The sequence below is a fragment of the Rhizophagus irregularis genome, chromosome 12 (genome assembly GCF_026210795.1).
Source record: "Rhizophagus irregularis chromosome 12, complete sequence".
NCBI lineage: Eukaryota > Fungi > Glomeromycota > Glomeromycetes > Glomerales > Glomeraceae > Rhizophagus > Rhizophagus irregularis.
The window spans coordinates 4,739,387-4,766,497 of NC_089440.1; the positions used below are offsets into that span (position 1 = coordinate 4,739,387).

The 27,111-nt window shown below is 24.8% G+C and overlaps 8 protein-coding genes across 8 annotated transcripts; 2 read left to right on the forward strand and 6 right to left on the reverse strand.

Moving 5' to 3' along the window:
* Positions 1 to 692: 692 nt before the first annotated feature.
* On the reverse strand, positions 693 to 2,225 carry OCT59_004557 (uncharacterized protein; the record flags this gene model as incomplete). Its single annotated transcript, XM_066148365.1, has 5 exons — positions 693 to 712; positions 792 to 1,358; positions 1,581 to 1,638; positions 1,716 to 1,876; positions 2,042 to 2,225. 5 exons carry the CDS (start codon positions 2,223 to 2,225, stop codon positions 693 to 695), a joined length of 990 nt encoding a protein of 329 aa, XP_065996971.1.
* Positions 2,226 to 4,439: 2,214 nt separating this feature from the next.
* OCT59_004558 (uncharacterized protein) lies at positions 4,440 to 5,353 on the reverse strand (the record flags this gene model as incomplete). Its single annotated transcript, XM_066148366.1, has 4 exons — positions 4,440 to 4,747; positions 4,857 to 4,956; positions 5,065 to 5,261; positions 5,344 to 5,353. The coding sequence occupies 4 exons, from the start codon at positions 5,351 to 5,353 to the stop codon at positions 4,596 to 4,598; spliced, it is 459 nt and encodes a 152-aa protein (XP_065996972.1). The 3' UTR covers positions 4,440 to 4,595.
* Positions 5,354 to 6,700: 1,347 nt separating this feature from the next.
* OCT59_004559 (uncharacterized protein) lies at positions 6,701 to 8,342 on the reverse strand (the record flags this gene model as incomplete). Its single annotated transcript, XM_066148367.1, has 6 exons — positions 6,701 to 6,714; positions 6,784 to 6,828; positions 6,893 to 7,171; positions 7,580 to 7,763; positions 7,839 to 8,071; positions 8,150 to 8,342. The coding sequence occupies 6 exons, from the start codon at positions 8,340 to 8,342 to the stop codon at positions 6,701 to 6,703; spliced, it is 948 nt and encodes a 315-aa protein (XP_065996973.1).
* Positions 8,343 to 11,993: 3,651 nt separating this feature from the next.
* Positions 11,994 to 13,651, reverse strand: OCT59_004560 (uncharacterized protein; the record flags this gene model as incomplete). The annotated part of the gene is made up of 6 exons (XM_066148368.1): positions 11,994 to 12,007; positions 12,078 to 12,122; positions 12,188 to 12,466; positions 12,956 to 13,067; positions 13,142 to 13,302; positions 13,468 to 13,651. 6 exons carry the CDS (start codon positions 13,649 to 13,651, stop codon positions 11,994 to 11,996), a joined length of 795 nt encoding a protein of 264 aa, XP_065996974.1.
* A 2,866-nt stretch (positions 13,652 to 16,517) lies between these two features.
* Positions 16,518 to 16,994, forward strand: OCT59_004561 (uncharacterized protein; the record flags this gene model as incomplete). The annotated part of the gene is made up of 1 exon (XM_025310152.1): positions 16,518 to 16,994. The coding sequence occupies one exon, from the start codon at positions 16,518 to 16,520 to the stop codon at positions 16,992 to 16,994; it is 477 nt and encodes a 158-aa protein (XP_025185480.1).
* A 3,412-nt stretch (positions 16,995 to 20,406) lies between these two features.
* OCT59_004562 (uncharacterized protein) lies at positions 20,407 to 20,820 on the forward strand (the record flags this gene model as incomplete). Its single annotated transcript, XM_025331585.2, has 1 exon — positions 20,407 to 20,820. One exon carries the CDS (start codon positions 20,407 to 20,409, stop codon positions 20,818 to 20,820), a length of 414 nt encoding a protein of 137 aa, XP_025185481.1.
* Positions 20,821 to 21,430: 610 nt separating this feature from the next.
* Positions 21,431 to 22,193, reverse strand: OCT59_004563 (uncharacterized protein). Its single transcript, XM_025331586.2, has one exon. The coding sequence runs from the start codon at positions 22,082 to 22,084 to the stop codon at positions 21,662 to 21,664; it is 423 nt and encodes a 140-aa protein (XP_025185482.1). The 5' UTR covers positions 22,085 to 22,193; the 3' UTR covers positions 21,431 to 21,661.
* A 2,632-nt stretch (positions 22,194 to 24,825) lies between these two features.
* On the reverse strand, positions 24,826 to 25,748 carry OCT59_004564 (uncharacterized protein). The gene has a single exon (XM_025314280.2). The coding sequence runs from the start codon at positions 25,665 to 25,667 to the stop codon at positions 25,161 to 25,163; it is 507 nt and encodes a 168-aa protein (XP_025185483.1). The 5' UTR covers positions 25,668 to 25,748; the 3' UTR covers positions 24,826 to 25,160.
* Between the last annotated feature and the right edge of the window lie 1,363 nt (positions 25,749 to 27,111).

Below are 27,111 nucleotides of genomic sequence, written 5' to 3' on the forward strand. Positions count from 1 at the left end.
TGAAGTCTTATATTTGAAATGCAGATATGTTTCATCAACTGATTCTTGAAAAATACAACGAATTACTAATATCTTAATTATATTTGTAGTTTCTCGTTCGACCGAAAAAAAAGTTTAAAATTAAATGAAACATTTAAATCAGAAGTTTGCATAAACAACTTTATAAGGATTTGAAAGTTTCTGATAAATTTACAATTTAGACTATATGAGCTGGGACATTTTCTTATTGGAAAAGGTACAGAAAATGATATATTCATATGTGCACATGATTTTTTTAATGTTAATGGTAGCATAATCATAACTATGTAATTGTATTTACTAAATATGGTCGCGTAATACTGTTCTTCCCTAAAATATATCATTGTAGTTACATACAGTACATTGGCAGTATTTTGAAGTGGTATATTCAACAATTGCAACATACATCTTTATTGCTCGTAAATAACATATGGCTAAACTTATTACAATTCTATTGGCCTTATATAGTATACTTAAACTTTGAAAAGACGTGCATTATGTTAAATGAAATTGGTTTAACCCAGTCTTATCCCAATGGTTTTCACCATGTAACAGGTTTTGATTTTATCTATTTTAATCCAATTTAACATAAATCGGATGAATTGAAATTAATTAGTAATTTAACAAATTAAAATATTCAACATATAAAATCTACAATACCTTTAGAATCATTGTTAATCTATTCTCATTAATTCTATATGATATAAAAAAATAATTATATTAATAATATGTTCAATAAGATAAATTAAATTAAATTTATTTACTGTACGTACCAAACGAATTATCATCAGTTTTTTTAAGTTTTGAAAGATTTTTAAAACTTAAAAGCCTACTTGTGTAACTTGCTTGAGGATGTGTTGTATACGAGAGAGTACTGGTTGATAATAAAGGTGATTTAACTGTAGATGATGATGATTTGCTGTTAATTTCATCTGCCTCTTTAATTTGCTTATTAATTACAGAATCTTCGTTATAATCATTATACATCTTCCGAAATAACTCTCGCAATTCAACTACATTAGGTCGTTTTAAAGAGTCTTCATCCCAACATTGATTAATTATGTCAAAAATTAGATTAGGGATTTTATAGTTAGATTCTGGTCTCAATCCTTCACAAATTTTTAAAGCTAGGAATTCGTCATGAGGCACATTATGATAAGGAGGAAATCCTGTACAAATTTCATATGCAACAATTCCAAATGCATAAATATCGCTTACTTGAGTGTATACTCCTCCTCTTAAAACTTCAGGTGCTACATATGGCAATACTCCAAAAGTATTATCTTCTTGAGAAATCTTCATATTTGCTGGTTGACATAATCCCACATCAGTAATAAAAGCTTTATCATTAAAATCACTTAATATATTTCCACAATGAAAATCATGATGAATAAATCCATTACTATGAATATCTTCAAGACCAAATGAAATAACTTGTAACATATATAATTTTTTCTTCCAATCTAATGAATTAAAATCTTTATCTAAATGTTGTCTTAAACTACCTTTCTTTAATTCCATTACTATCATAAAGTTATTTGTTATTGGATCCTTAGTAATACCATAACACCGAATTATCCGACCAGATTTATTAGCTGCTAAAATAAGCAACAATTCAATCTAAAGGAATATTATATTTAATTAAATATTATAATAGATAGTAATAATATAAAGAAATGGCTTAAAAAATATCTTACTTCACGTAAAAATTCCGTTGTAATGTTTTGTGAGTTATGTAAACATTTCAAAGCAACCTCTTTATGCATTAATCTATGCCATTGATTTTTTTCAGAATCCCAACTACCAATAAATCCATCTTCCCAAATTGCTTTAAAAACAGTTCCAAATCCTCCTTCGGCTAGATATTTAACATTTATAAAACTTTTATGTTCAATCCATTCCAAAATTTCTTCAAATTTTCTAGCTTTTAATTGTGTATTTTGAGTAAAATTATCAACGTCATGATTTCCACTTGTCCAATTTTTGAAATTTTGATGAAACCGTTTAAAATTACACGACTTACAATAAAAATGACCAATATTAGGTTGTTTACATTCATTACATAAACCATACTCTTTATAAAGTTCTTTTAATTCTTCATTTAATATCAGTTTATCAATTAACAATTCTTGTTCTTCAATCAAAAAACGATGATTAAAATCTTTTATTTGTTCAATTACATCATCACTAAGTTTAATTTCATCCATTTAAAACTCAGTATTTATTGAATAAGGAGTATGTTATTGTATCGTACAATATGTAAAATTACAAAGAAAAAAAGAAAAAAATAGGGATAACATCGTAACGACGTAACGTTCAGTTATTTATTCCGGGGAAATGATGAATATTTCTCCGATGTACAATGATTTAAGATCGCCAACAAATTATCAAAAAGTAGTTAGATGATTTGTTAATTTCGATTTGGTTAAAACTGCGCCTTGTCGATTAAATACCGAATTTATAATTTTTTTTTAATTTTCGTAATACTAAGTATAATAGAAGTATAATAGCAGTCCTTCACCGAAAACAGCAACTTCACACTAAATATTGTTATTTTTATTTATTTAACTGGAGTATTTGAACTACATAGTTCTTCCCAGTATTTTAGATTGCAAAGTTTGACGTTATTTTGAAAGGTAACTAAGTTTTATTATTTATATCGGGTATAATGTATAATATTAGCAATAATTACCAATTCTTAGATATTTTTTATATATAGCTATTATAACTATAGATAGATGCATTAGGTTAAAAGCAATTTTTGAATTGTTGGTTAAAACGAGATTTGTTTCTTCTTTCAAAATTAAAGAATCATTTGAAGTTGAATTACACTAAGGCTTTGATTTTTTTTTAAAAAAAATCGTTATAATTATATAAATTTGTAATATTTCAATTTTCTGTAGTTTGATTTGAATAATTTTTTATTTAAAAATAGTATGGTGAAATTTTTTAATTATTATAAAGTTTGTAAATGACAATAATAAATTTTTTTTTAATAATTTACACTAGTTGTATCCCGTTGCTTCGCACCGTGATCAATTATTTTAAATTAATAGTATTTATTATGTGTATTAAAAAAGATTTTGAAAATAAGTTGTAATATAAATAAAGGAAATAATGATTTATATTAAAAATTAGATGTTTTATAACATTAATGGATGGTTTATTGTCTATTATCTGTTTATAATTAAAAATTTACAATGTTAATATTAATGGAAATAAATTTTTAATATATGGATTGTATTTGTGAAGCATATTTTGTAAATACAATAAAATGTTTTCATTTAAATCTTGTATAATATTGTGGTGATTCTTATTTCATGCTCAATATCATAAATATATAATTGCAAAAAGAAATTTTCACACAAATTTATTAGTCGGGAAATGATAATACTGAAAAAACCATCTCAATAAACAAAAAAAGTTCTCAAAAGTTCTCACTAAATCAAAAAAATTCTCACTAAAAAAAAATTTTCACGCAAATGATTATAGTCTTGACCCAAACGAAAAAAGAATAAACAATATTTTTTAGGTTAAAAAAAAAATTCCAAAAATTTTGATAAATTTCGATTAAAAAAAAATCCCCTAAAAAAAATCCAATAAAAATAAAACAAAAAAAAGGATAAAAAAAAATTTTGGTTAAGTTAACCGCGAAAAAAAAAAAAAATTATTATTATAGAGACGGTAACTTTGTTAGTATTAATCCAATTAAAATTTTAATTAACCCGGAAATGTATTAATTATGACATGATAAATACGCACACTTTTCAATGTTACACAAGTATTACTTATCTCCTGGCTAATTAGGAATAAGTAAAATTTTACTATTCCAATTAGCCAGGAGATAATTGATTTGTCCCCTGCCATTTACACAATAATAAGTGTTTTATAGTATATCGCGAGTATAATATAGTATATTTTATTGTTGAATCCTATTTTTCCTTCGCATGGTTTTTTTTTCATTTTAAAAGATTTTAAAAAAATAATTAAATTTTAAAAAGCTTCGGAACTATTACTATTCCACTTGAAAAATAATATTGTGGTTACAAATAAATTAAAAGTAAGTTTTTCTCATTTGGAAAATGCAAATCTTTCCGAATTACTCAAATTTTCAAATCAGTTTTATTATAGTATAATCAATAGTTAATTTTTACCGCAAAATTTCCTAGAAACGGATAAATAAATACATATAAAATTTGCTACCCAGTAGGTATAACTACATTTGCATAATCGTGTAAATGGTGCATAAATTCGATTATAAATTAATTTCTTTTCACGCAATTACACAATTACGCAATTAACACAAATTTATTTAATGTCAAGGATTGAGGCTGAATATTTTATGAACTATGGAATGAATTGCAAGCTATCATCTTTTATCATTGTAACATTTATAATAAAAAATTCTTAATGGCATTTTACATAATGTTTAGTCAAAATAAAATTAAAAAATTAATATTATGAAATTAAAAGAAAATTTATCATTATCAGCAAATTTATAAAAATTACAAATTGGAGTGTCTAAAATTATATATTAATCCATAAAATCAATATCATTATTCTTTAAGAGTGCAAGTTTATGCTTTAAATTTATTCCAAGGTAAAAATTCAAGTAAGTACTCTGCAATCCATTCAGATAAAGATACTCCCGGACCAACCAAAGCTAAAGCTGAAGTTGGTGTAAAGTTACTGACCGGTATTAATATTATTGTGACTACACTAAATAAACCTGATGGTATTAATATATATATATATTGCATAAATAATAAATTTTTTTATTAAAACCCATCTTCCATTATAAGTCCATTATTCCATAATAATTTATTCAATGAACACACTAAGATATGAATTCACTTCATCGTCGGATTTGTCACTTGCTAACGAATTAATAATGAGGATAATGACACCTATGATGCAAAATAGATTAATGATAGCACCCTATTAAAAAAAATTGAGAAACGAAAAATCTGTAGGTTATTTAAGTGAGAAATCTCTGTTATGAATATTAAATAAAAACAAATCATAAACAAACAAAGACAAATATACCCTTTTTTTTGTGATGCTTTTGTCTGTCATCTTGAATCGCCTCAAGGAAAGCCACTTTTTCTCTATAGGAACCATGATTATTGCAATAGAAATGCGTTTCTGTGGATAAGACTTTTGTAAATCTTCTGGAATAACTGGAGAAGTAACTTCAGTTTCTGAAGTTGCGCCAGATATATTTGTATTTTTAGGTTTAATAGCTGTAGAGGTAATTTATATTATTAGTAGGCTTTAATAAAGTGAAAATTTTTAACTTAACGTTAAATATTCTCTAGGCCTCACTTTCTGTCATATTGAAATATTCGCCTGAGGTTAATGTTAAGAAGGCACTTAATTTACAGCAGCAGTGATGGGAAAAATTGATAGATTATATATAAATACAATGATTGCATTTTTACTATTGATTTCCTTTTTAGTAAATATTACAATCATGTCAACATGACCATTGTACTTGTATTAGTTACCCATTACCGCATATTGATTGGTATATGTTCCACAGACATTTTTAAATCAAATCTTAATAAACTCATAAAATTATGATTATAGGCGTTTTTTTGCCTGCTTTGCAAGTTTACTTAGAGAAATAAAGTTGGTTTTTGTAATAAAAGTTATAAAAGTTGACTTCACCGCTTTTTTTTGTAAAAGTACATCACATACTCTAAGTAATATAATCGGCGTAACCATTTTCAGATTCCCGTCACAATCGAATAATTTTGGCGAATATTATTTCAAATGATTCAGATTTGAGTTAATAAAATAATTATGAAATCAAATTTTTTTAATTTATTTATGTAAACAAAAAAAAATTTTTTTACAACTGGTTTTTATTTAGATCACGTGCGTGATAATATTTATGCAAGTATTATATATAATTTCTCTTAAAGCTTAATTATAATGATAACGAAATTTTAATAAATAAAAAATATGATCAAATTTAATAATAAATTGGCAAAAAATCATCGTAATCGGTAAAAAAAAGTGCATATGAAATGTCTATAACGTTATCTAATTTTAATATGCAAAATTTCATCTTAGAATTATTATTTCATCATTCCATTCCCAGTTTGAAATCATTTCACGACATAACCTAAGAAAATTAATAAAATTCAAATACTTTATTTAATAACTTGATAGAAAATTGTTACAATTCGATTGAATTGTTATAATTCAAAAAATTAGTATATTAAGTTTGCGCTTTTTTGAGATTTTTCTTAAAAAGGTTTTCTAATTTCCATTTCGCAGTCCCTTCCATTGCTGAACCATTCCATTTCAAAAAAATTGTTATGTCTAATAAATAATTATCTTCTTCGTTGTCATTTTCATGATCAACCAAATTGAATTTGTACGAATTTCAGACCATTTTTAGTTTCTTCTTTTTCATCAAAATCATTACAATAAACTTAGATAGTTAGTAATTTATTTACTGTTAATTTTAGATAAATTAATATGATCAAATTTATTTATAAAAAACATAATTTTTAAACTTATTACAGTGCTAAACTTCGATTTTTTAGATATGAATAATTGAGCTTTACTATTCCATCAAATATCCCAGAATAACATTAAAAATTATCCTCAGGTTTATATCTAATGTTATTTTTTTATATACTAAATATTTTTATTTAAATTAAAATGTGTTTTAATTATTTTCATCTATAATAAAAAAATAGTTACACAATTAAAATTTAGTAGATTAAAAAAATCACATGCAAAAGTAATTACCTTTAGAATTAATATCAAGTTTAGTAAAATCCACACTTAAGGAAACTGTAAAATAGAAAGATAATTATTACTCTAAATAGATTAAATAATTATTTTGAATTAAAATTACCTGAATATTCTAAATCATCATTATTAGCATTTTTTGGTTGTGGAAGATTTTTAAAATCCAAAAGCCTACTTGTGTAAACTGCTTGAGGATGTGTTACATATGAGAGCATACTTGTAGATGATAATGGCAATTGAACTGGAAAAGATGCCTTTTTATTAATTTCATCTGCCTCTTTAACTTGCCTATAAATTACAGAATCCACTTTATTGTCATCAATATCGTTATATAACTTTTCTATTGACTCTCGCAACTCAACTGCATTAGGTCGTTTTAAAGGGTCTGCATCCCAACATTGATTAATTATATCAACAATTAATTGAGGAATTTTATAATTAGATTTTGGTCTTAACCCTTGACAAATTTTCATTGCTAAGAATTCATCATGAGGTATATCATAATAAGGAGGCAATCCTGTACAAAATTCATATGCAATAATTCCAAATCCATAAATATCACTTTTTTGAGTATATTCATTTCCTCTTAAAACTTCTGGAGCTACATAAGGTAACACTCCATATATTTTTTTATTACTATTTTGAGAGGATTTGACATTTGCTGGTTGACATAATCCCAAATCAGTAATAGAAGTATATATATCAGAATCAGAACCACTTAATATATTCCCACAATGAAAATCATGATGAATTAATCCCTCATTATGAATTTCTTTAAGACCATATGCAATACCTTGTAAAGCAAACAGCTTTTTCTTCCAATCTAGTGAAATGAAATTGTTATTCAAATGTTGTCTTAAACTACCTTCCTTTAATTCCATAATCATAATAAAATTTTCTGTTTTTGGGTCTTTAGTGATGCCAAAACATTGAATTAACCAACTACAATCGGTACGTACTAAAATATGTGATTCAACCTTAAAATGAAAATTATAGTTAGTTCAGCATTTATAAAGGCTAATAATACTAAAATATATAAGAAAATATCTTACTTCATTTAAAAATTCTGCTGTAATATCTTGTGAATTATGTAAACATTTTAAAGCAACTTTTGTTTCACCTTCTCTTTCCAATTGACCGCTTCTATTAATCTTCCAAGGACCATCTTTCCAAACTGCTTTAAAAACAGTTCCAAATCCCCCCTTTGCTAAATATTCAACATCTTCAAATTTATCATATTCAATCCACTCTATGATTTTATTATCACTACTAGCTTTTAATTGTGCTTTTTGAATAAATTCATCAATGTCATGATTTCCACTTGTCCAATTTTTGAAATTTTGTTGAAAATAATTAGAAATACATGGCCGGCACCATTCATAATGAGTATTAGGCTGCTTACAATTTCCACATAAACCATATTTCTTATAACGTTCTTTTAATTCTTTGTCTGTTATTAGTTTATCAATTAACGATTCATGTTCTTCAGTTGAATACTTATAGTAAAAATCTTTTATTTGTTCAATTACATCATCACTTAGTTTAATTTCATCCATTTTAATAAATAATTTATTAAACAAAAAATATGTTATTAATTCGTATGTAAAAAATACTAAAAATAATAAAGGAAAAGAAAAAAATTGAAAAAAAAGTGGTGAAACGTTATTTTATGTTAAATGATTTCAAGATCGGCAACAAAATTGTGAAAATAGACTAGTTATCTGATCGGCAATTAAATTTATTCAATTTTGGCAAATGCGATTTTTTATTTATATTCTCCATAATAGGTAAGGTTAAAATAAGAAAAATATGAAATTAAATATCAACGTGAATTTAGGCTAATTTTTACGAATATCAATTTATTACTAGGAAAGAGAGAAATTGGAAATTTAGGAAAAAATTCATTAAATTTTTATTAATTGATATCATATTAACATATCTGAAAATTATTTGTAAAAGAACTTTGTATGGTAATCCTTGTCCATTCACATGGCCTAAAACCCTAAATTATTGATCATTGATAGAGGGAAAGAGTATATGGGTAAAGAATTATTGACTTAACATGCCATGAAAGTACAGTATGCTAACTCTAAACGTAGCCAATAGAAGATGGGTGCGTGACATTTTTAGCAAAGCTAGTTGGTAGTATCTCGCAAGGTGCTGATAAAGAAAAAATTACAAGGTTGATTATTGAAAGTAAGTGCCAAAATAAAGCGAATATAACATCATAGAAAAGTTAACATTATTTGTTGAACGAACATCAGTGACATCTCACAATAGTCACATATCATTGTGTCATTAGTGACAAGTAAAATTCGTCATAATTGGTCGTAATTCTGGTTCGCATTATTAAGACAATTCTGACTAAAATTTTAATTTAAGTCTAACTTTAGCTGAAATTACAAATGATAAGAAGAATAATTCATTACAATATCTGAAACTGACCAAATGTCAAAGTTTAAGAAAATGTAGGATAATACCAAAAGAAAAAAAAATATGATTACTGTATTACGACGAAAAGTTACTGTATATCACGTTGTGATATAACATTCATACAGTAGTGATGATGACATCAAATGTGTCAACCAGAATTACTACACTAATTTGGGCCAGTACTGTAAAGCCGACAAATTCGTAAAGTTAAGTGGGTTTAAATTTTTTGAAAACTTTTTATCATATAAGGTACTAAAATTCACAATTTTTTTATTTGCATTTAAAAATTAAAAATTAAAAAATAAAAAAAAAATCGGTTGGACCGAATTTTTATTGCATAAGAAAAACAACAAAAATTTAAATACAATCATGTTAAAATAATTTCAGAAAATTTTTCTTTTTTTTTTTACATATAGCTATAACATTATTACTAAAGCTCATAATTTTGTTTTTACAGAAGAGAACATTTTTTTTATTATCATTTTTTAATTATAATATTTGTTATTACATAATTAATAATTGTTATAAATAATGGACCTTTTTTTTTAAAAAAAAAGGTGAAGTTTCTCGTTCACCATTTTATATTGTAGTTTCCTCTATACACCCTTTAATTTTTGAGAGTTTTACCATATTTTTGCGTAATCATTATCACCCACTTGTCTTTGGGCTATTTTATAATATTTTTACCTTCTTCTACGCGTCGAAAAATTCTTCCTGACAATGCTCTGTACACAAATGAGAAATTATAATACACACGATATTGTGACGTTCCTAGTCATTTTATTATGTCACACAATCAACATGCTTATGTCATCCATCAAAAAGAATTTTCCAAATACGATAGTACTTTTAAACCTAACAAATCAGTTACGATTTTTTATAGTCACCAAGAAAATGCTAACGACAAATCCTTTTCACACGAGCGAACTTTTTAATCGATAACGTTCAAATCCTAATATATATAATTCAATCGACTTGGCATAGAATATGATGTTAAATACCAAGCGAACAGTCAAAGTCATGTTCTTACGAAAGGCAGTTGATGTATATACAGGAAAAAATTCTGCAACCTTAGGTATATCTCCAACTACAAACAAAGCACAAAATAGCATGGCAAACGTAACAATAAAGACAAGATTCCCCTACCTTTATCTACACAAGATAACCCAATATCTACTTCTACTTATGTTCCAATGACAGACAGTGATGCCGAATCCAATACAACACCAAAATTGAACAAATTTCTCCAATTTCAGAAACGTGTATGTTTATGACAGACGCGCATTATAGCTAAACACCAAGCAGAGTAGCTGTGGAAAAACTAGCAGTAGACCAATATGCCAAAGCAGAACACGAAAGATGACTTGCATTAAAAGTCTTAGCTATTACAATAATAGAACTTTGCCAAACACTAAACCAAATCAGAAAGGGTGATTAGAACAAGAAATTGCCAAATTTTCTTACAAATACTTAGACTCCATAGTAGATTATCAATTAGATATTATTAACGGTTCTGATACCTCAGATGACACGAAAGAACTGGAAAAATGACCTAACAAACGAAATACCAAGACCAACACGGGTCTTAACTCACATCGTTCTCTTCATTGAGAAAAATGACCGTGTCAGTCACCATCTTCTCCACATGACTCCAAGGTGGCTGGACCTAGTCTTAAGGGCTTTTTTTACACTTTTAGGCGAGTTAATTTACCCCTTTTATGGTAGATATATAGCTACATCTATTTAATCCAAACAATTTAGATATTATTTAGACTAGGTTTACCGCCCACTTTTTCTAACCTTTTCTTTTTAGATAGTTTTTTTTATATTTGCTAATCCCAGGTTCTTATTGGCTATCCCTTATCGGTCAGGATAAGGGCTGCGTGAGCTTTTATAGGGTATAAGTGAGGATCCGTCCTTGGAAAAGATGGGCGAAGAGTTTCAATTCGTGTTATTATTCTTATGAATGTATAGGACTTTTTATTGTTTACTCTCCTGCTTTTACATAAAATAAATAAATAAACAAATACTTAATTATAATGATAATGAAATTTTTATAAATAAAAAATATGGTCGAATTTAATAATAAATTGCAAAAAATTGTCATCATCGGTAAAAAAAAGTGCAATTATTCTCACATGAGATGTCTATGGCATTTAATTTAATTTTAATATGCAAAATTTCATCATTCCATTCCCAGTTTGAAATTATTTCACGAAAAAATCTAAGAAATTAAGAAAATTCAATTACTTTATTTAATAACTTGATAGAAAATTGTTACACTTTGATTGAATTGCTATCATTCAAAAAATTAGTGTATTAAGTTTGCGCTTTGAGATTTTCCTTAAAAAAGGTATTCTAATTTCTATTTCGCAGCCCTTCCATTGTTGATCCCTTTCGGTTGCAAAAAAATTGTTATTTATATTATCTTCCTTGTTGTCATTTTCATGATCAACCAAATTGATGCAATTTGTACAATTCTCCTTTTTCATCAGAATCATTACAGTAACCTTAGATTGTTAGTAATTTATTTACTGTTAATTTTAGATAAATTAATATGATCAAATTTATTAATAAAAAACATAATTTTTAAACTTATTACAGTGCTAATCTTCAATTTTTTAGATATGAATAATTGAGCTTTATTATCTGTTATATATATTTCCATCAAATGTCCCAGAATAACATTAAAATTATCCTCAAGTTTAGAATAAAATTATATCTGGTGTTATTTTTTTATACACTAAATATTTTTATTTAAATTAAAATGTGTTTTAATTATTTTCTTCTAAAAAAAAAAATAGTTTACCAATTAAAATTTAATAGATTAAAAAATCACATGCAAAATTAATTATTACCTTTAAAATTAATATCAAGTTTAATAAAATCCATTCTTAAGGAATCTGTAAAATAGAAAGATAATTATTACTCTAAATAGATTAAAATAATTATTTTGAATTAAAATTACCTGAATATTCTAAATCATGATTATCAGCATTTTTTGGTTCTGGAAGATTTTTAAAATCTAAAAGTCTACTTGTATAAACTGCTTGAGGATGTGTTATATATGAGAGTGTACTTGTAGATGATAATGGCAATTGAACTGGTAAAGATGTCTTTTTATTAACTTCATCTGCCTCTTTAACTTGCCCATGAATTACAGAATCCACTTTTTTGTGATGAATATCATTATATAAATTATCTATTGACTCACGTAATTCATATGCATTAGGTCGTTTTAAAGGGTCTGCATCCCAACATTGATTAATTATATCAACAATTAATTGAGGAATTTTATAATTAGAATTTGGCCTCAACCCTTGACAAATTTTCATTGCTAAGAATTCATCATGAGGTATATCATAATAAGGAGGCAATCCTGTACAAAATTCATATGCAATAATACCAAATCCATAAATATCACTTTTTTGAGTATATTCTTTTCCTCTTAAAACTTCTGGAGCTACATAAGGTAACACTCCATATATTTTCTTATTACTATTTTGAGTATTTTGAGAGGATTTGACATTTGTTGGTTGACATAATCCCAAATCAGTAATACAAGTATATCCATCAGTATCAGAACCGCTTAATATATTCCCACAATGAAAATCATGATGAATTAATCCTTTATTATGAATCTTACTAAGACCATATGCAATACCATGTAAATCATACAACTTTTCTTCCCAATCTAGTGAAATGAAATTGTTATTCAAATATTGTCTTAAACTACCTTTTTTTAATTGCATAATCATAATAAAATTTTCTGTTTTTGGGTCTTTAGTGATGCCAAAACATCGAATTAAAAATTCACGATTGCCACGTACTAAAATATGTGATTCAACCTTAAATGAAAATTATAGTTAATTAAATATTAATAAAGGCTAATAATATTAAAATATATTAAAAAATATCTTACTTCTTTTAAAAATTCTGCTGTAATATCTTGTGAATTATGTAAACATTTTAAAGCAACTTTTGTTTCACCTTCTCTTTTCCATTGATTATTGTCATAATCCCAACTCGAAATAGGACCATCTTTCCAAACTGCTTTAAAAACAGTTCCAAATCCCCCCTTCGCTAAATATTCAACATCTTCAAATTTATCATATTCAATCCATTCTATGATTTTATACTTACTATTACATTTTAATTGTGCTTTTTTAATAAATTCATCAACGTCATGATTTCCACTTGTCCAATTTTTGAAATTTTGTTGAAAATATTGTGATTCACATGACTGACAATTATTATAACCAGTATTAGGCTGCTTACAATTTCCACATAAACCATATTTTTTATAACGTTCTTTTAATTCTTTGTCTGTTATTAGTTTATCAATTAACGATTCATGTTCTTCAGTTGAATACTTATAGTAAAAATCTTTTATTTGTTCAATTACATCATCACTTAGTTTAATTTCATCCATTTTAATAAATAATTTATTAAACAAAAAATATGTTATTAATTCGTATGTAAAAAATACTAAAAATAATAAAGGAAAAGAAAAAAATTGAAAAAAAAGTGGTGAAACGTTATTTTATGTTAAATGATTTCAAGATCGGCAACAAAATTGTGAAAATAGACTAGTTATCTGATCGGCAATTAAATTTATTCAATTTTGGCAAATGCGATTTTTTATTTATATTCTCCATAATAGGTAAGGTTAAAATAAGAAAAATATGAAATTAAATATCAACGTGAATTTAGGCTAATTTTTACGAATATCAATTTATTACTAGGAAAGAGAGAAATTGGAAATTTAGGAAAAAATTCATTAAATTTTTATTAATTAATATATCTGAAAATAATTATTTATAATGGTAATCCTTGTCCACTCACATGGCTTAAATTATTGATCATTGATAAAGGGAAAGAGTATATGGGTAAAGAATTATTGACTTAACCATGCCATGAAAGTACGGTATGCTAACTCTAAACGTGGCCAATAGAAGATGGGTGTGTGACATTTTTAGCAAAGCTAGTTGGTGGTATCTCACAAGGCGCTGATAAAAGAAAAAATTACAAGGTAGATATTGAAAGTAAGTGCCAAAATGAAGCGAATATAACGTAGAAAAGTTAACAACATTATTTGTTGAACGAACATTAGTGACATCTCACAATTGTCACATGTAATTGTGTCATTAGTGACAAGTAAAATTCGTCATAATTGGTCGTAATTCTGGTGATTCTGGTTCGCATTATTAAGACAGTTCTGACTAAAACTTTAAATTAAGTCTAACTTTAGCTGAAATTACAAATAATAAGAAGAATCTCTAATATTACGTACAGTACATACAATATCTGAAATTGACCAAATGTCAGATGTCAAGTTTAAGAAAATGTAGGATAAGACCAAAAGAAAAAAAATCATGATTATTACGACGAAAGTTACTGTATATCACGTTGTGATATAACATTCATAGTGATAGTGACATCAATGTGTCAACCGGAATTACTACACTAATTTGGGCCAGTACTGTGTAAAGCCGACAAATTCGTAAAGTTTAGTGGGTTTGAAAATAATATATCTTATAAAGATCAAATTCAATTTTTTTTGTAAATTTTTTGAAAACTTTTTATCATATAAGGTACTAAAATACACAATTTTTTTTTATTTGCATTTAAAAATTAAAAATTAAAAAATAAAAAAAAAAATTGGTTGGACCAAATTTTTATTGCATAAGAAAAACAACAAAAATTTAAATACAATCGTGTTAAAATAATTTCAGAATTTTTTTTTTTTTTTTTTTTTACATATAAGCTATAACATTATTACTAAAGCTCATAATTTTTGTTTTTACAGAAAAAGAAATTTTTTTTATTATCATTTTTTAATAATAAGATTCGTTATCACGTTCTTTACATTCATTATCATTATTATTTTTATAATTTTATAACCTTTCTTTCGTTTATTTAATTAATGATTGATATAAATAGTGGACTTTTTTTTTTAAAAAAAAAAAAAAAAAAAAAAATTTTTTTATGGCTTAAATTCAAAAAAAAAAAAATCGTATGACGAATCCATGATTACGTATACCTCAAAAGAATGTAAGAGAAAAAAAGTTACTTACGTAAAAAAAAATGGAACCTTACTATTATGGTATTTTCATAGACATCGAAAACACCAATCATAATCTGTGCAATAAACAAAAAATTTTATTTATTTTAAAAGAAAAAATAATAGATTTTATTATTACTATATCAATCAGCGTTACACCGTTACACGTGCATAATGATGCACAGTTGGTTCTACTTGTGGCCTGTGCTTATCATTACCAAAATATTTTGAATTTCCATTTTATAATAAAAATTTAATAATATTTTTCTTTGAACTATAATTTGTTAATATTTTGATATATTAAATATGTTTATATAAAAAAAGAATTATTTTTTTTAGTATCTCCGAGCTAGGATGGAGAGAATGAATGATATGGTCAGATGAAAATTTAACATACGAAATAGTTGAGCGTGTGAATGTGTGATGACGGTACCCGCATTTTTGTCAAACGATTGATCAAAATGAGCGCCTATAAATAAGGTTATTATCTAATATATGTTACCTAGTGTATGTGACAACACCGGAAATCGGGGAATAAACTTCCGATATATATTTGCATATATATTCGGTACGAGCGCTAATTACGTCAAAAGGGAAAATCTTTAAGGAAATGGTATGAAAGGGAATGTTTATTCATAAGTTAAATTAAGGCACAGATAAGGGAAAGGGACCTATAAAAAGGTAAATGTCCACCATCATCATATCAATGGTAAATGTCCCGCACCATTTTTTTTTTTTTAATATATACATATAAAAAATCTAGATGATTTTTTTTCTTTGTTTACTTTAAAATAAAATTGATAGTCAAAACAATTTTAAAAAGTATATAAATAAATAAGTCTTTCCTTAACTATATATATATTTTATATACTTTTATTCGGACATTGATTCTTGTCGCAGCTGCGCAGTAATCACATACGCCAAGACGGTTTGAAAACAATATGAAAAGTGAATCGATTTTTGAGGTATAGTTTTAGTTCCACAAAAATAAATATTTGTTTTTTTTCTCATCCTTTATTATTAAATCTTTGGAAATTGATGGAGAGGTAAATTAAAATTAATTACAAGTTTTAAAATGGTTAAATAAAAATAAAAAGATGAAAATATGAGTATATTAAGAGTACGAACCTGTATCACAGCATCATCAGAAAATAGGTATATAAGGGAGAAAATAAACCCTATTCTTCCTAACCCCATTAAAAAAAACTTACATAATTTTTTTTTTAATGAAAAAATGCACCTTTCAACTATTTCAACTAATATCCAATTGGCATTACGCTCAATAGATGATCTCGATAAATTGAAAGAGCTACCCCAAGAAATAGAAGTACTTGAGTTAGTAAGAAGAAAAAGAGTAATAACAGGAAAAGATGTAATAGGAATTAATGTCGAAAAAGAAATAAAAATAGAGCAATTGTCTTGCTTAATAAATGTGATTTGGGATACACATTTAAGTACTCAAGAAAGAAATTCCTTCGACAAACTTGCTAATAATATGATGAACAAATTTAATAATGAAGAAACACTTTTCCTAGTTGCGCGAATAAATGTACCTCAAGAAATGAAATTACCTCCTGGCATACCAGGTGAATTTTATAAAGGATATACAAACTTTGGCAACGACGACAACGACGATGATCTCAACGTTAATCTCGAACGCCTTATTTTTACATCCGTATTTTCAGAACCATCAGATTTTCAATGGCCTTAAAAGCAAGATTATTTCAACTTCTTTTCATTTTTTCTTGGGCCTTCTCACTAAAAATTTGTTCGTCTATAAGTATTACGTCATTAAAAAAATATTTTTTTTTTTTATTATTATTAAGATTAAAAGTTTAAACATTCAAACCTTACTTAGTACTTTCCATTTTCCATTACATATAGAATCAATGTACGGCATATGTAATACAGTAATAGTATTATACAATATATATCCAACCTTAGACTAGGAACAACTACATTTTTTTCTTTTTACATTTCTTCAATTTATTTCCTATTTTGTTCTTTTTATTTTTCTGTTTGTTCTTTTTGTTTTTCTATTTTTTTTTTGTTAAAATTTTCAATGTAAATATTATTTTTTTATTACATAACAATAAAAAAAATATTTTTTTTTTAGACAGAAAAAAAAAATAATAAAAAAACCCAAAATACGTACCATATAACATATATATATATATATTTCAAACAATGATAATACCAATACCAATTAGAGAAACAATATGATTGAATAAATAGTTTGACATCCAAATAAATGAAATAAATAACGTGAATATTTAAAAATTTTACCTAATTTGATTAGTATCTCTTCATTAATTCAAGAAAAAACAAATGCATTATGCACAAATATTTTTGTCAAAAGACCTTCAACCAAAGGATTCGTTTGATGAACATGACATGTGATAGCCAAACTCACTCCTTGTTTGACAGAACTAAGCCTTTTTATCACACATTAATATTATTATTTCTATCGATTAGGAAACCTAAATAAAAACAGTTGATAAATATTTAAATATTTTTAATATTCCTTTTTTTTTTTTGATCAAAAAAAAAAAAAAAATTTTTAATTTATTGTTTTTCCTCTTTAATTTTATATTTTCCTTAAATTAATATACTTATATAGATAGAAAGCCGAATATATATATCGGAATATATATTATATATATATAATATACGTACTTTAATATATATATATATATATATATTTCAAGAGCCATATATCAAATTTTACAGATCATATTTTTTTCTTTCTTTCCTGGAGAGTTTGTTTCTCTATTATTGAAACGAACCAAAAAAAAAAATTTTTATTTATAAAAGTATTTCCACTTTCAAATTATAAAATTAAAAAAGTTGTTATTAACGAATTTTAAAAATATTTTATCTTTATCGTTTTTATCGCTTTTTTTTAATTTTGATGATCGACAAAGTATGTGATTCTTTGGGATAAAAAATTTCTTTGTCACTCCTGGAATATTTGAAATATTTAACGCTACAAATTACTTTTTTCAAAGAACTCATTCAATATTATGAATCATTTTATAACCTTATATTATCTGACTATGAATTTTATATTATGATATTTCGCTTGCATTGATCTTATGACCAATTATTATTGTTACAAGCATGTGATAGCCCGAATTTTCTACGTTCTTAGAACTATCAGATGATCAATAACAATCACTCAGCTGATCATGTCATGCATAAATCTTAAACCTAAAATGTAGATTTTAATAAAAAAAAGATGATAACGTGGGATTGAATAATTAAATCGTATTTATGTCCATTGGTTCTTTGAATGATCTTAATGATCTTTTTTTTCTAACAAAGATTTTTTTTTTAAGGTTCTTTAAAATTTTAAAATTGTTATAATAAAGACTATATTTATCTGTACCGTATGTACCATATATGCATTATGTAGAATATATAGCATATGTATAAATTATATAACAATAATATATATAATATATATAATTAATTATATAAATTATTTAATTATATATATATGTACAGTATATATTATTCACGAGTCACCGACAATTGGTTCTTTGTTTTATACTCTTTTTCCCATAATTCATTAATTCAATAAAAAACAAACCCTTTTACTTTTATTGGAAAATTAAATTAATTAATTATAATGCAACACAAATAAACAAATATACCCAACGCGTTAAAAATCTTATCATTATCATCGCAATTTTTTTTTTTTGTCGTCATTAATAAAATGGGCAAATTCACTGATTAAATTATGGCCTCATGCACATGTTTATTTGATGCATGAAAATTTGAATGATCGTCGGTTTGATTATTATCTCGCTTGAGACAATAATTATACAATAGTTTTTTTAAATTGTAACAGTTGAATAATAAAAATAAGGGTTCATTCATTATTTTTGTGATACTAAATACTAATATCAACGAAAATTGTCAAATTCGGAAATTTTTGTGTTTTCTTCAAATGACATGTTACAGTAGTTACATGAAATGTTTTCATCACATGTATATATCAATTTACACAGAAAAGTCACCCGACTAAGATTATCAATTTCATATAAAGAATTTTTTAAAAAGGGGTAATAAATATTTGATTCGAAATTTGGGAATACTTTTTTTAAATACAAATTTTTGGATTTTCCAAGAAAAAGTTTGAACGTGCAACCGTCAGTTTCATTTGAACATTTTTTTCAGCTTTTCGGAAAAACAATCATTGCATTTATTTATTTTATTTATTTATTTTTGATTTTTATTCCATTTATTTATTTTTTTTTATTTTTATTTCCTTTTTACTATTTATTTTTTTTTTGTTATTTTTTTTTTATGTATGATTTATTTACTATCTGCATGTTTTTTTTTTAATAATATTTTTTAATGATTCACAAAATTTGTTGCATATAAGTATATAACCTTTGTGGTTGCATATATTGTCATCAGTTATGCGTAATTTTTTTTTTTTTTTTTTTTTTTTGATCCATTTTTCATTTTTTTTCTAATTTTATTTTTTTTGTGATTGTTTATTACAAATAAATATTTAAAATTTTTAAGATAATGAATAAGTTAATGAAATAATTGGTTCGATTAAAACTATATATTTCTCGATCGTGAAATTTTTTACGAATGACACATAATCGTAGACTTTTTTTCTTGAACCGTTTTTGGCTCTCTTAATAAAAATATTTCCTTTTTTTAAAAAAATGAAACGATTTTAATGGTTTATTTTTTTTTTAGATCATTCATTTACTTACAATAATATGTGAAACATTATAAATTTTTTTTTAATTTTACACAAGAAACAGAAGCGTTAGTACTTATGTGAATATGAACCATTATATGAACCATTATATGAACCATTATATGAAGTATGAAACATTTATATGAACTATTATATGAAATATTATATGAACTGTTATACTAACTATTATATGAACTATTATATGAACTAACTATTATATGAACTATTTTTTATTAAAATAATTAAGTACATGTGTTAAAAACAATGCTAGAGTACAATTTGTAAATTACAGTATAAAATACAATAAATAACCTCCCTTGCTTAAAAAAAAAAAATTTTTTCTTAAAAAAAAAAAAAAAAAAATATTTCATATTTTCATATTAATTTCTTACGATAAAAAATGACTGAAAGAGACGTACAACGAGAAGTTTTCAATCTTTTAAAACTTATAAATGAAAAAAATATTCGGAGACTTCCATATAATGATGCAAAAGATCTTGCAACTCAAATGAGAAATGATACAATATTCACATCAATAACTGGAAAAGAAATATTAAAACAAAATATGAAATATGAGTCTCATTTAAATAATCAATATGATCAACCTATAATTGATTTGGCAACCGATGTTTTTTGGAATACACGTTTATCAAATTTGCAAAGAAATCAATTTACGAATTTAGCAAATGATGCTAACGTCATCAATGAAATTCATTTTCAAGCTAGTAATGATGCACATTTTAGAATGTCTCAATTATATAATCATCAACAAGGCACTGATAATGACATCTTTAATGGGATAAGATTTTATTAGTATTAGTTTTCATTATGCGGGCATTTCCTATTATTATTATTAATATTATTAATATCTGTGCATTTCTTATTATTATCCTTTTATAAATTGAATGTCATAATCCGTCTTATTATTATCCTTTTTATAAATATGATAATCCGTGCATCTCTTATTATTATCCTTTTTATAAACTGAATATCATAATCCGTGGATTTCTTATCTCTTCCTTTTTAAATATAAGTCCCACAATTTTTGTGCATTTCCTATGGTATTCGATAATTATGAGTCATGCGCTTTATTAATATTCATAAGAGTATTTTATTTTAGTAAATCCCGTATATTTAAACAAACGGTGAATAGTGATATTGTTTAAATTCCGGATTTTTAGTTGTATGATATACAGGACACTGGCACATGATTAGTAGGTTTTAACCATATAAGGATAATTTTTTAAAATTTTTTGTACGTTACGACTCGTTACGTTTAGTTAGAAAATCATATAGGGATTGTGAACATAACAATAAGCCAATATGCCAATTTTAAGTAAATATCAACTATATACTGTTATGAATAATTTTTGTAAATCGAAAAAAAAAATTTTTTCTTTTTATTTTTTATTTTTTATTTTTTTTTATACAATGATGTGCATAATATTGATGATGCATATGTATGGTTCAAAATATTTACAGAACATATTAACAAAAATATACATGTTGAAAGAATTATAATATTATATTTCTTGTGACTAATCAAGGGACGACTTTACTATAATAATATGCATTATTAAGAGTTACTTTTTAAAGAAAAAATCAATAATTCCGAACACATATATTGTTTAGTATTGAATGTGCGAATCATCATATCAAAATGCTACTCCATTAAAGATGTGATTTTCGAGTGGAGTATTTGCTCCTTGTAAAAGATTTATTTGGTAGATTCTATTAAGTGTATCTTCATTAGTTTGAACGAAATCTTGATTGATTCTATTAGCTTTATCGGCTAAATCCGTAAATTGATTTTTTTGTAGATCTGTTAAATGTAAATTCCAAATATCATTCGTTGCTAAATGAATGATATTTCGATTATTCACTTGTAATCGAAGAGCCTCTCGTTCAACGTTCCACAACAATAATTCTTCACCTGTTAATACTTGGATTTCTGTAAAATTTCTTACGTGAATGGCGACTTTAAGTGGATCATTGTTAAAAGGGTATAAATTAATATTATTATAATTTAAATTATTTAAAAAGTTTTGAATAGAATTTAAATTCTGAACAGTAGACATTTTGTGTTGTATTTAATATTGTTTTTTGTAAATATTTGTTTTTTTGTATTTAATATTGTTTTTTTCCGAAATAAAAAAAAATTGGCAATTTTTTTTTTTTTTTTTTGTGAACGAAAAATTATTTTTTTATTATTATTATTATTAGAAAAAAACGGAATTGGAAATAAAAAAATTACCCGGTTTAAATAGAATTTTTATAACTAGTAATCTTTTTTTCGTTCAAATAATAAATCATAAACAAAAAAAATTCAGCTTTTTAAAAATATGGTTAGTTCTTTTTTATCATTACGAATATTACGAATATTACGATTATTACGGATTATTACGGATTATTACGGATTATTTACGATTATTCTATTATTCGATTATTCGATTATTGAAAATTTCTTTATTCCGTTTATTCCGTCTATCCAAGTGAAAAAAAAAAAAAAAAAATCAAAGTAAAAAATCTGTAATATGATGTAATAATAGCCCATGAATCATTTTTTTTTTAAAAAAAATAAAGTTCTATCTAGAATTATCGTATTTTGTATTTTAACTAATAAAATGGTTTCTTGGCAATTTAATTTATAAGCAGAAATGTTATTTCTCGATGAATTTAGTTTAACTTATTATTGATGGATGAAATCTAGAACCGGACATTTTTTTTTTTCTATTAAAGAAAACATTATTATTCATGAATTTTTTTTAAAGCAAACTATGAAAACAAATTAAGTAAAAAAAAATAATAATTATTTCCGAAGAAAAAAAAACCCTTTTAAAGTTATTTATATATAAGTTTCGTCATGAATACGTAATTAAAACAAAAAATATTATTATCAAACATTCTTTTTTAGTATATCATTATAAATCTAGACCTTACATAACGGTATGAATTTTTTGAAAAAGGATAAAAAGGATCGAATTATATATTCGCTATGATTTGACTTTTTTAGACATTCCGTCTATATGGCGCATTTTTTGAATGTTGATCATTCATAATTACAAATTTAATTGAAATTATTATTTGGAATTGAATTTCTGATATAATAATTATGACATTTATTTTAAATAAAACTGATATTACGTTAATTATCTTTTGAAAAAATGAATTCTAATTGGAAAATCAAGAATCATACGATTATTTTCGTACTAAAATATTTGCATGAGAGAATAATCGATATGCAAAACTTTAAAAAAAAAAGATTTTTCTATTTTCATGCATGCAGAAAATCATAAATTGAATCACGACTTTGATGCAATTTACCTGATAAGAAATTTATATAATTTGGATGACCCATGAAATAAAATTTGTCAGTAACAGGCTTTTTTTTCCACTTAGAAATTCTATGATACGGAATATTACATTTATGGAATAAATCACGAAATAAATTTTTTTTCACTATTGTTTTTATATACGTAGCGAATGCTATTTCTATTATTTTATATATTACGTACGAATACTACAATTATTTAAAAACAAATAATGTTTATTTAGCAACTTATTTAGAAGGTTTATTAAATTCAACAATTTTATTACCCTAATTTTATTACCCCAATTTTATTACCCGTAGTTTTTACCTTTAAAAAGAAAGATTTTTAAATAGTTCTAACTTTTAACTGAATAAAATATTTATTAAAGTATTTTACAACATCTTGCATCATTTGCATTAATTTAAATAATTTACTTAATTTGTTTCTAGTCTTGAAATTTCATAATTCCCGTTTATACATTTTAAAAAAAAAACTTTAAAAAAATGCATTCCGTCATTTCCGTCATATTGGGAAATCGATTATTAATACAATTAAAACAATAATGAATGAAATCTCACCCCAAAAAAATTTAAATAAATTAGATAAGAATGGTTTAGTAAATTTGTCAAAAAAACATTACACATTCATGCATTATAGATTTATTATTTTGTATTATTTCTTTCCAGATTTTACGAAATATTCAGCTTAAAATATTCAATGTATAAATTTTTACCACTATAGTTAGCATACTATTAATATTATTCTATAATAACTTTTTTTTTTATGCATATTTGACAACTGCGCCATGCGTCTTTTCGTAATTGATTATGTTAGTAGTCTTATTATGACTATTATGACTAATCTATTTCCGGGCGAACTTTAAATTTCCGAACACATGCTCGGTCTAGAACATGATATATGATCTGCATGACTAGGATATTTTTGTTATCTTTCAAAAGGAAAATTAAATTCCCGAATTTCACGTTATATTATGAATTTTATGCCATATTAGATTAAATAGACTTTGGTCTAGAACAACGCTATGTCGCTTATGTGTGAATAATTATTGATAAACGATTTTCAATAATAATACTAATCCCTTTTTTTCCTAATATCCGAATAAAAACTTTGAACGTAATTTAATCGGCGTTGGGCTGATTTTGTGTATAATTCAATTACCCGAATAATAATGAATAAATAATTTATGACTTACCAACTAAAAGAACTAACCAAAATATTTATTAAAATTTGTTGATAATTCGAGTTTTTTTATATTATTTAACAAAATTTATTATTATTTACCAAATGGCAGCGTGTTAGATAACGAAAATATTTCAAAACTAAACTCGACCCCTGCTTTATAATCCCGTGACTATATCATAAATTTAGTTTTATTTGAAATAAAAAAAAAATATTTCTTTTTTTTTTAAAAAAAAAAACCAATAAAAATCAATGGCTTATTGAAACTTAATTTTATGTGGCTAAAAATAAACACGTTTTTCATAAATTTCTTGGCATTTTTACCATAATTTTATTTATTTACTATTTATTTATATATATACACTATATAATTATATTATAATGCTGCAGCATAATTTGGAAGGTTTAGGTTATGATTTTCCATACATCATATTTTTAGATTTAAGTTTTAATTTGCACTATAGACTAAAAGATTGAAAATATAAATAATCCCTAATATACGATATGTATAATAACTCTAAGCAGTGTAAAAATAAATATTGAAAAAAAAGTGGGGTAAAATTTTTATATACATAACTTATTCACGCATACTACACTGTCTACACATAATAATACACTTATTAAAATAAGGTAAAATAAAATTTTAAAATTCCTTAGAATATCCTAAAATTAATGAATCCATATTACTACTTTCATTAAATTTAGTTGTACCATTATAAAAATAATCGGGTAAAATTAAGTCTGTTTCTTGTGTAACACAAATTTGTGATATACTGTTGCGAGTATCTTCGACAACTTGTCTCATCTTTTGATTGATATCATTTGCGTCATTTGACAAACTTTCAAACCGTTGCTTTTGGGAACAGGTAATCCTTGACTGCCAGACAATGTCCGTTGCGGAATCGATTAAACGTTTATTATGTATCTGTAATCTTTTGGCCTCCTCCTCGATATTCCATTTAAAGACGTCTTTACCAGTCAATATGTTTATTTCTGTGAATAACCTTACATGAGTCGCGACTTTTTCTGGGTCGTTCTCAAATGGTATTAAAGAAATTATATCATAATTTAAATATTTTAAGAAATTTTTTAATTCATATTGATATAAAGAATTATTTTTAATAATTTGGACAGAGTTAATAGAGGTCATTTTTTTTTAAAAAGAGAGTAAAAAGTGATAATAAAAATTTGATAAATTTTGATAAATTTAATAAATTTATAAAATTTATAAAATATAAAATTTTTTAAAAATTTTTTGTGAATTTTTTTTTTTAAAAAATTATTTTCTTCAAAATTCAAATCCCGACATATATATATTTTCTGTGTGTGTCATCAATATATTCCAGTTTTGATTAAATTAATTAACTTAATAAATTCCGAGTTATTCAACTCTTTTGGAATACAGTATATCAAACATTTTTTTTTTTTTTAACGAGTAATATTTGAAGTTTTTCAAAAAAAACGCCATACCATTTTTGATCTACCATTTAAGTATTTCTTCATAAGTAAATTTCCATTCCATAAAATATTAATTCAGGAGTAAAACTTATACCATAATTCCGTACCGCAGTGCCTGCACTTTTGTAGTGGTTCGTTTAATAATGGGACCTTTTGAGGGAAGTAGCCCCTTAATATTACGGATGTGTATTCATTGATATAAGTTGAAAGTTTTAATAATAATATTCGGTAATACGAAGAAAATTACGGTCTCATCATGGAATTTAAATGAATTGTATGTATTTAGAATAGTATTACATTATAATCTTTAAGAATTTACCTACATTTGCACTTTAAATCGGTTAATCTTTGTATACAATAATACAAAATAGCAACGATCATTACCTTATAAGAAGCACAATAAAATTTTTTCAAAGTCTGTGAGTACATTCTTATACATGCAGTATCTGAAACCATTTCCGTAGATTTTATTTTTAAAAAAAATGTAACATCTTAAAATCAATAATTTCCAATCTTATGGATTCTAAAAAAAAAAATTGGGACACCTTTTTTCATATTGTTGTTAATTACTTCCAAAAAATTTCAAATTTTAGGCTTGTGACATATTAAAAATAACCAATTAAAAAAATATTTCATTATTTTAAAAGAAAACTTTTAAGGTAAATTATTTTTTGATTTGGTTTCTTTTTAATTATCCACTGTTAGTAATGTTTGTGTAAAACAATAGTAATACGGTGGATTCGTCGGCGCAAAATTTCCATAGTAATATTCATTATCTACAAATAAAATACTCCACGGAATTTCGGTCCGTTCACGTGACTTGAAAAATTAAAAAAATGGATTTTTTAGTATAAATTACGTCACGCGAAAACCATATTTAACCTATTTAACTTATTTAACTTATTTAACCATTTAACCTATTTATTTAAATCATGTAACAATCTTATTTTTTTTTTTTTTTTTTTGATCGACAAATTAATTTGTAAGTAGTGCTACATAAAAGAGATTTTTTAATAAACGGTAAAAGTTATGTAAAAATAAATTTCCGGCATCTAAATAATTATTCTTTAATATTGTACTAGTAAATAAATCAAATAAGGATAACGAATAATCATTCTATTTTTAAAATTTCTTCC

What these genes read in the sequence shown, in the direction of transcription:
- OCT59_004563 (XM_025331586.2), bottom strand. Translation starts at nt 22,084, where the DNA reads ATGTCTACTGTTCAGAATTTAAATTCTATTCAAAACTTTTTAAATAAT.
- OCT59_004564 (XM_025314280.2), bottom strand. Translation starts at nt 25,667, where the DNA reads ATGACCTCTATTAACTCTGTCCAAATTATTAAAAATAATTCTTTATAT.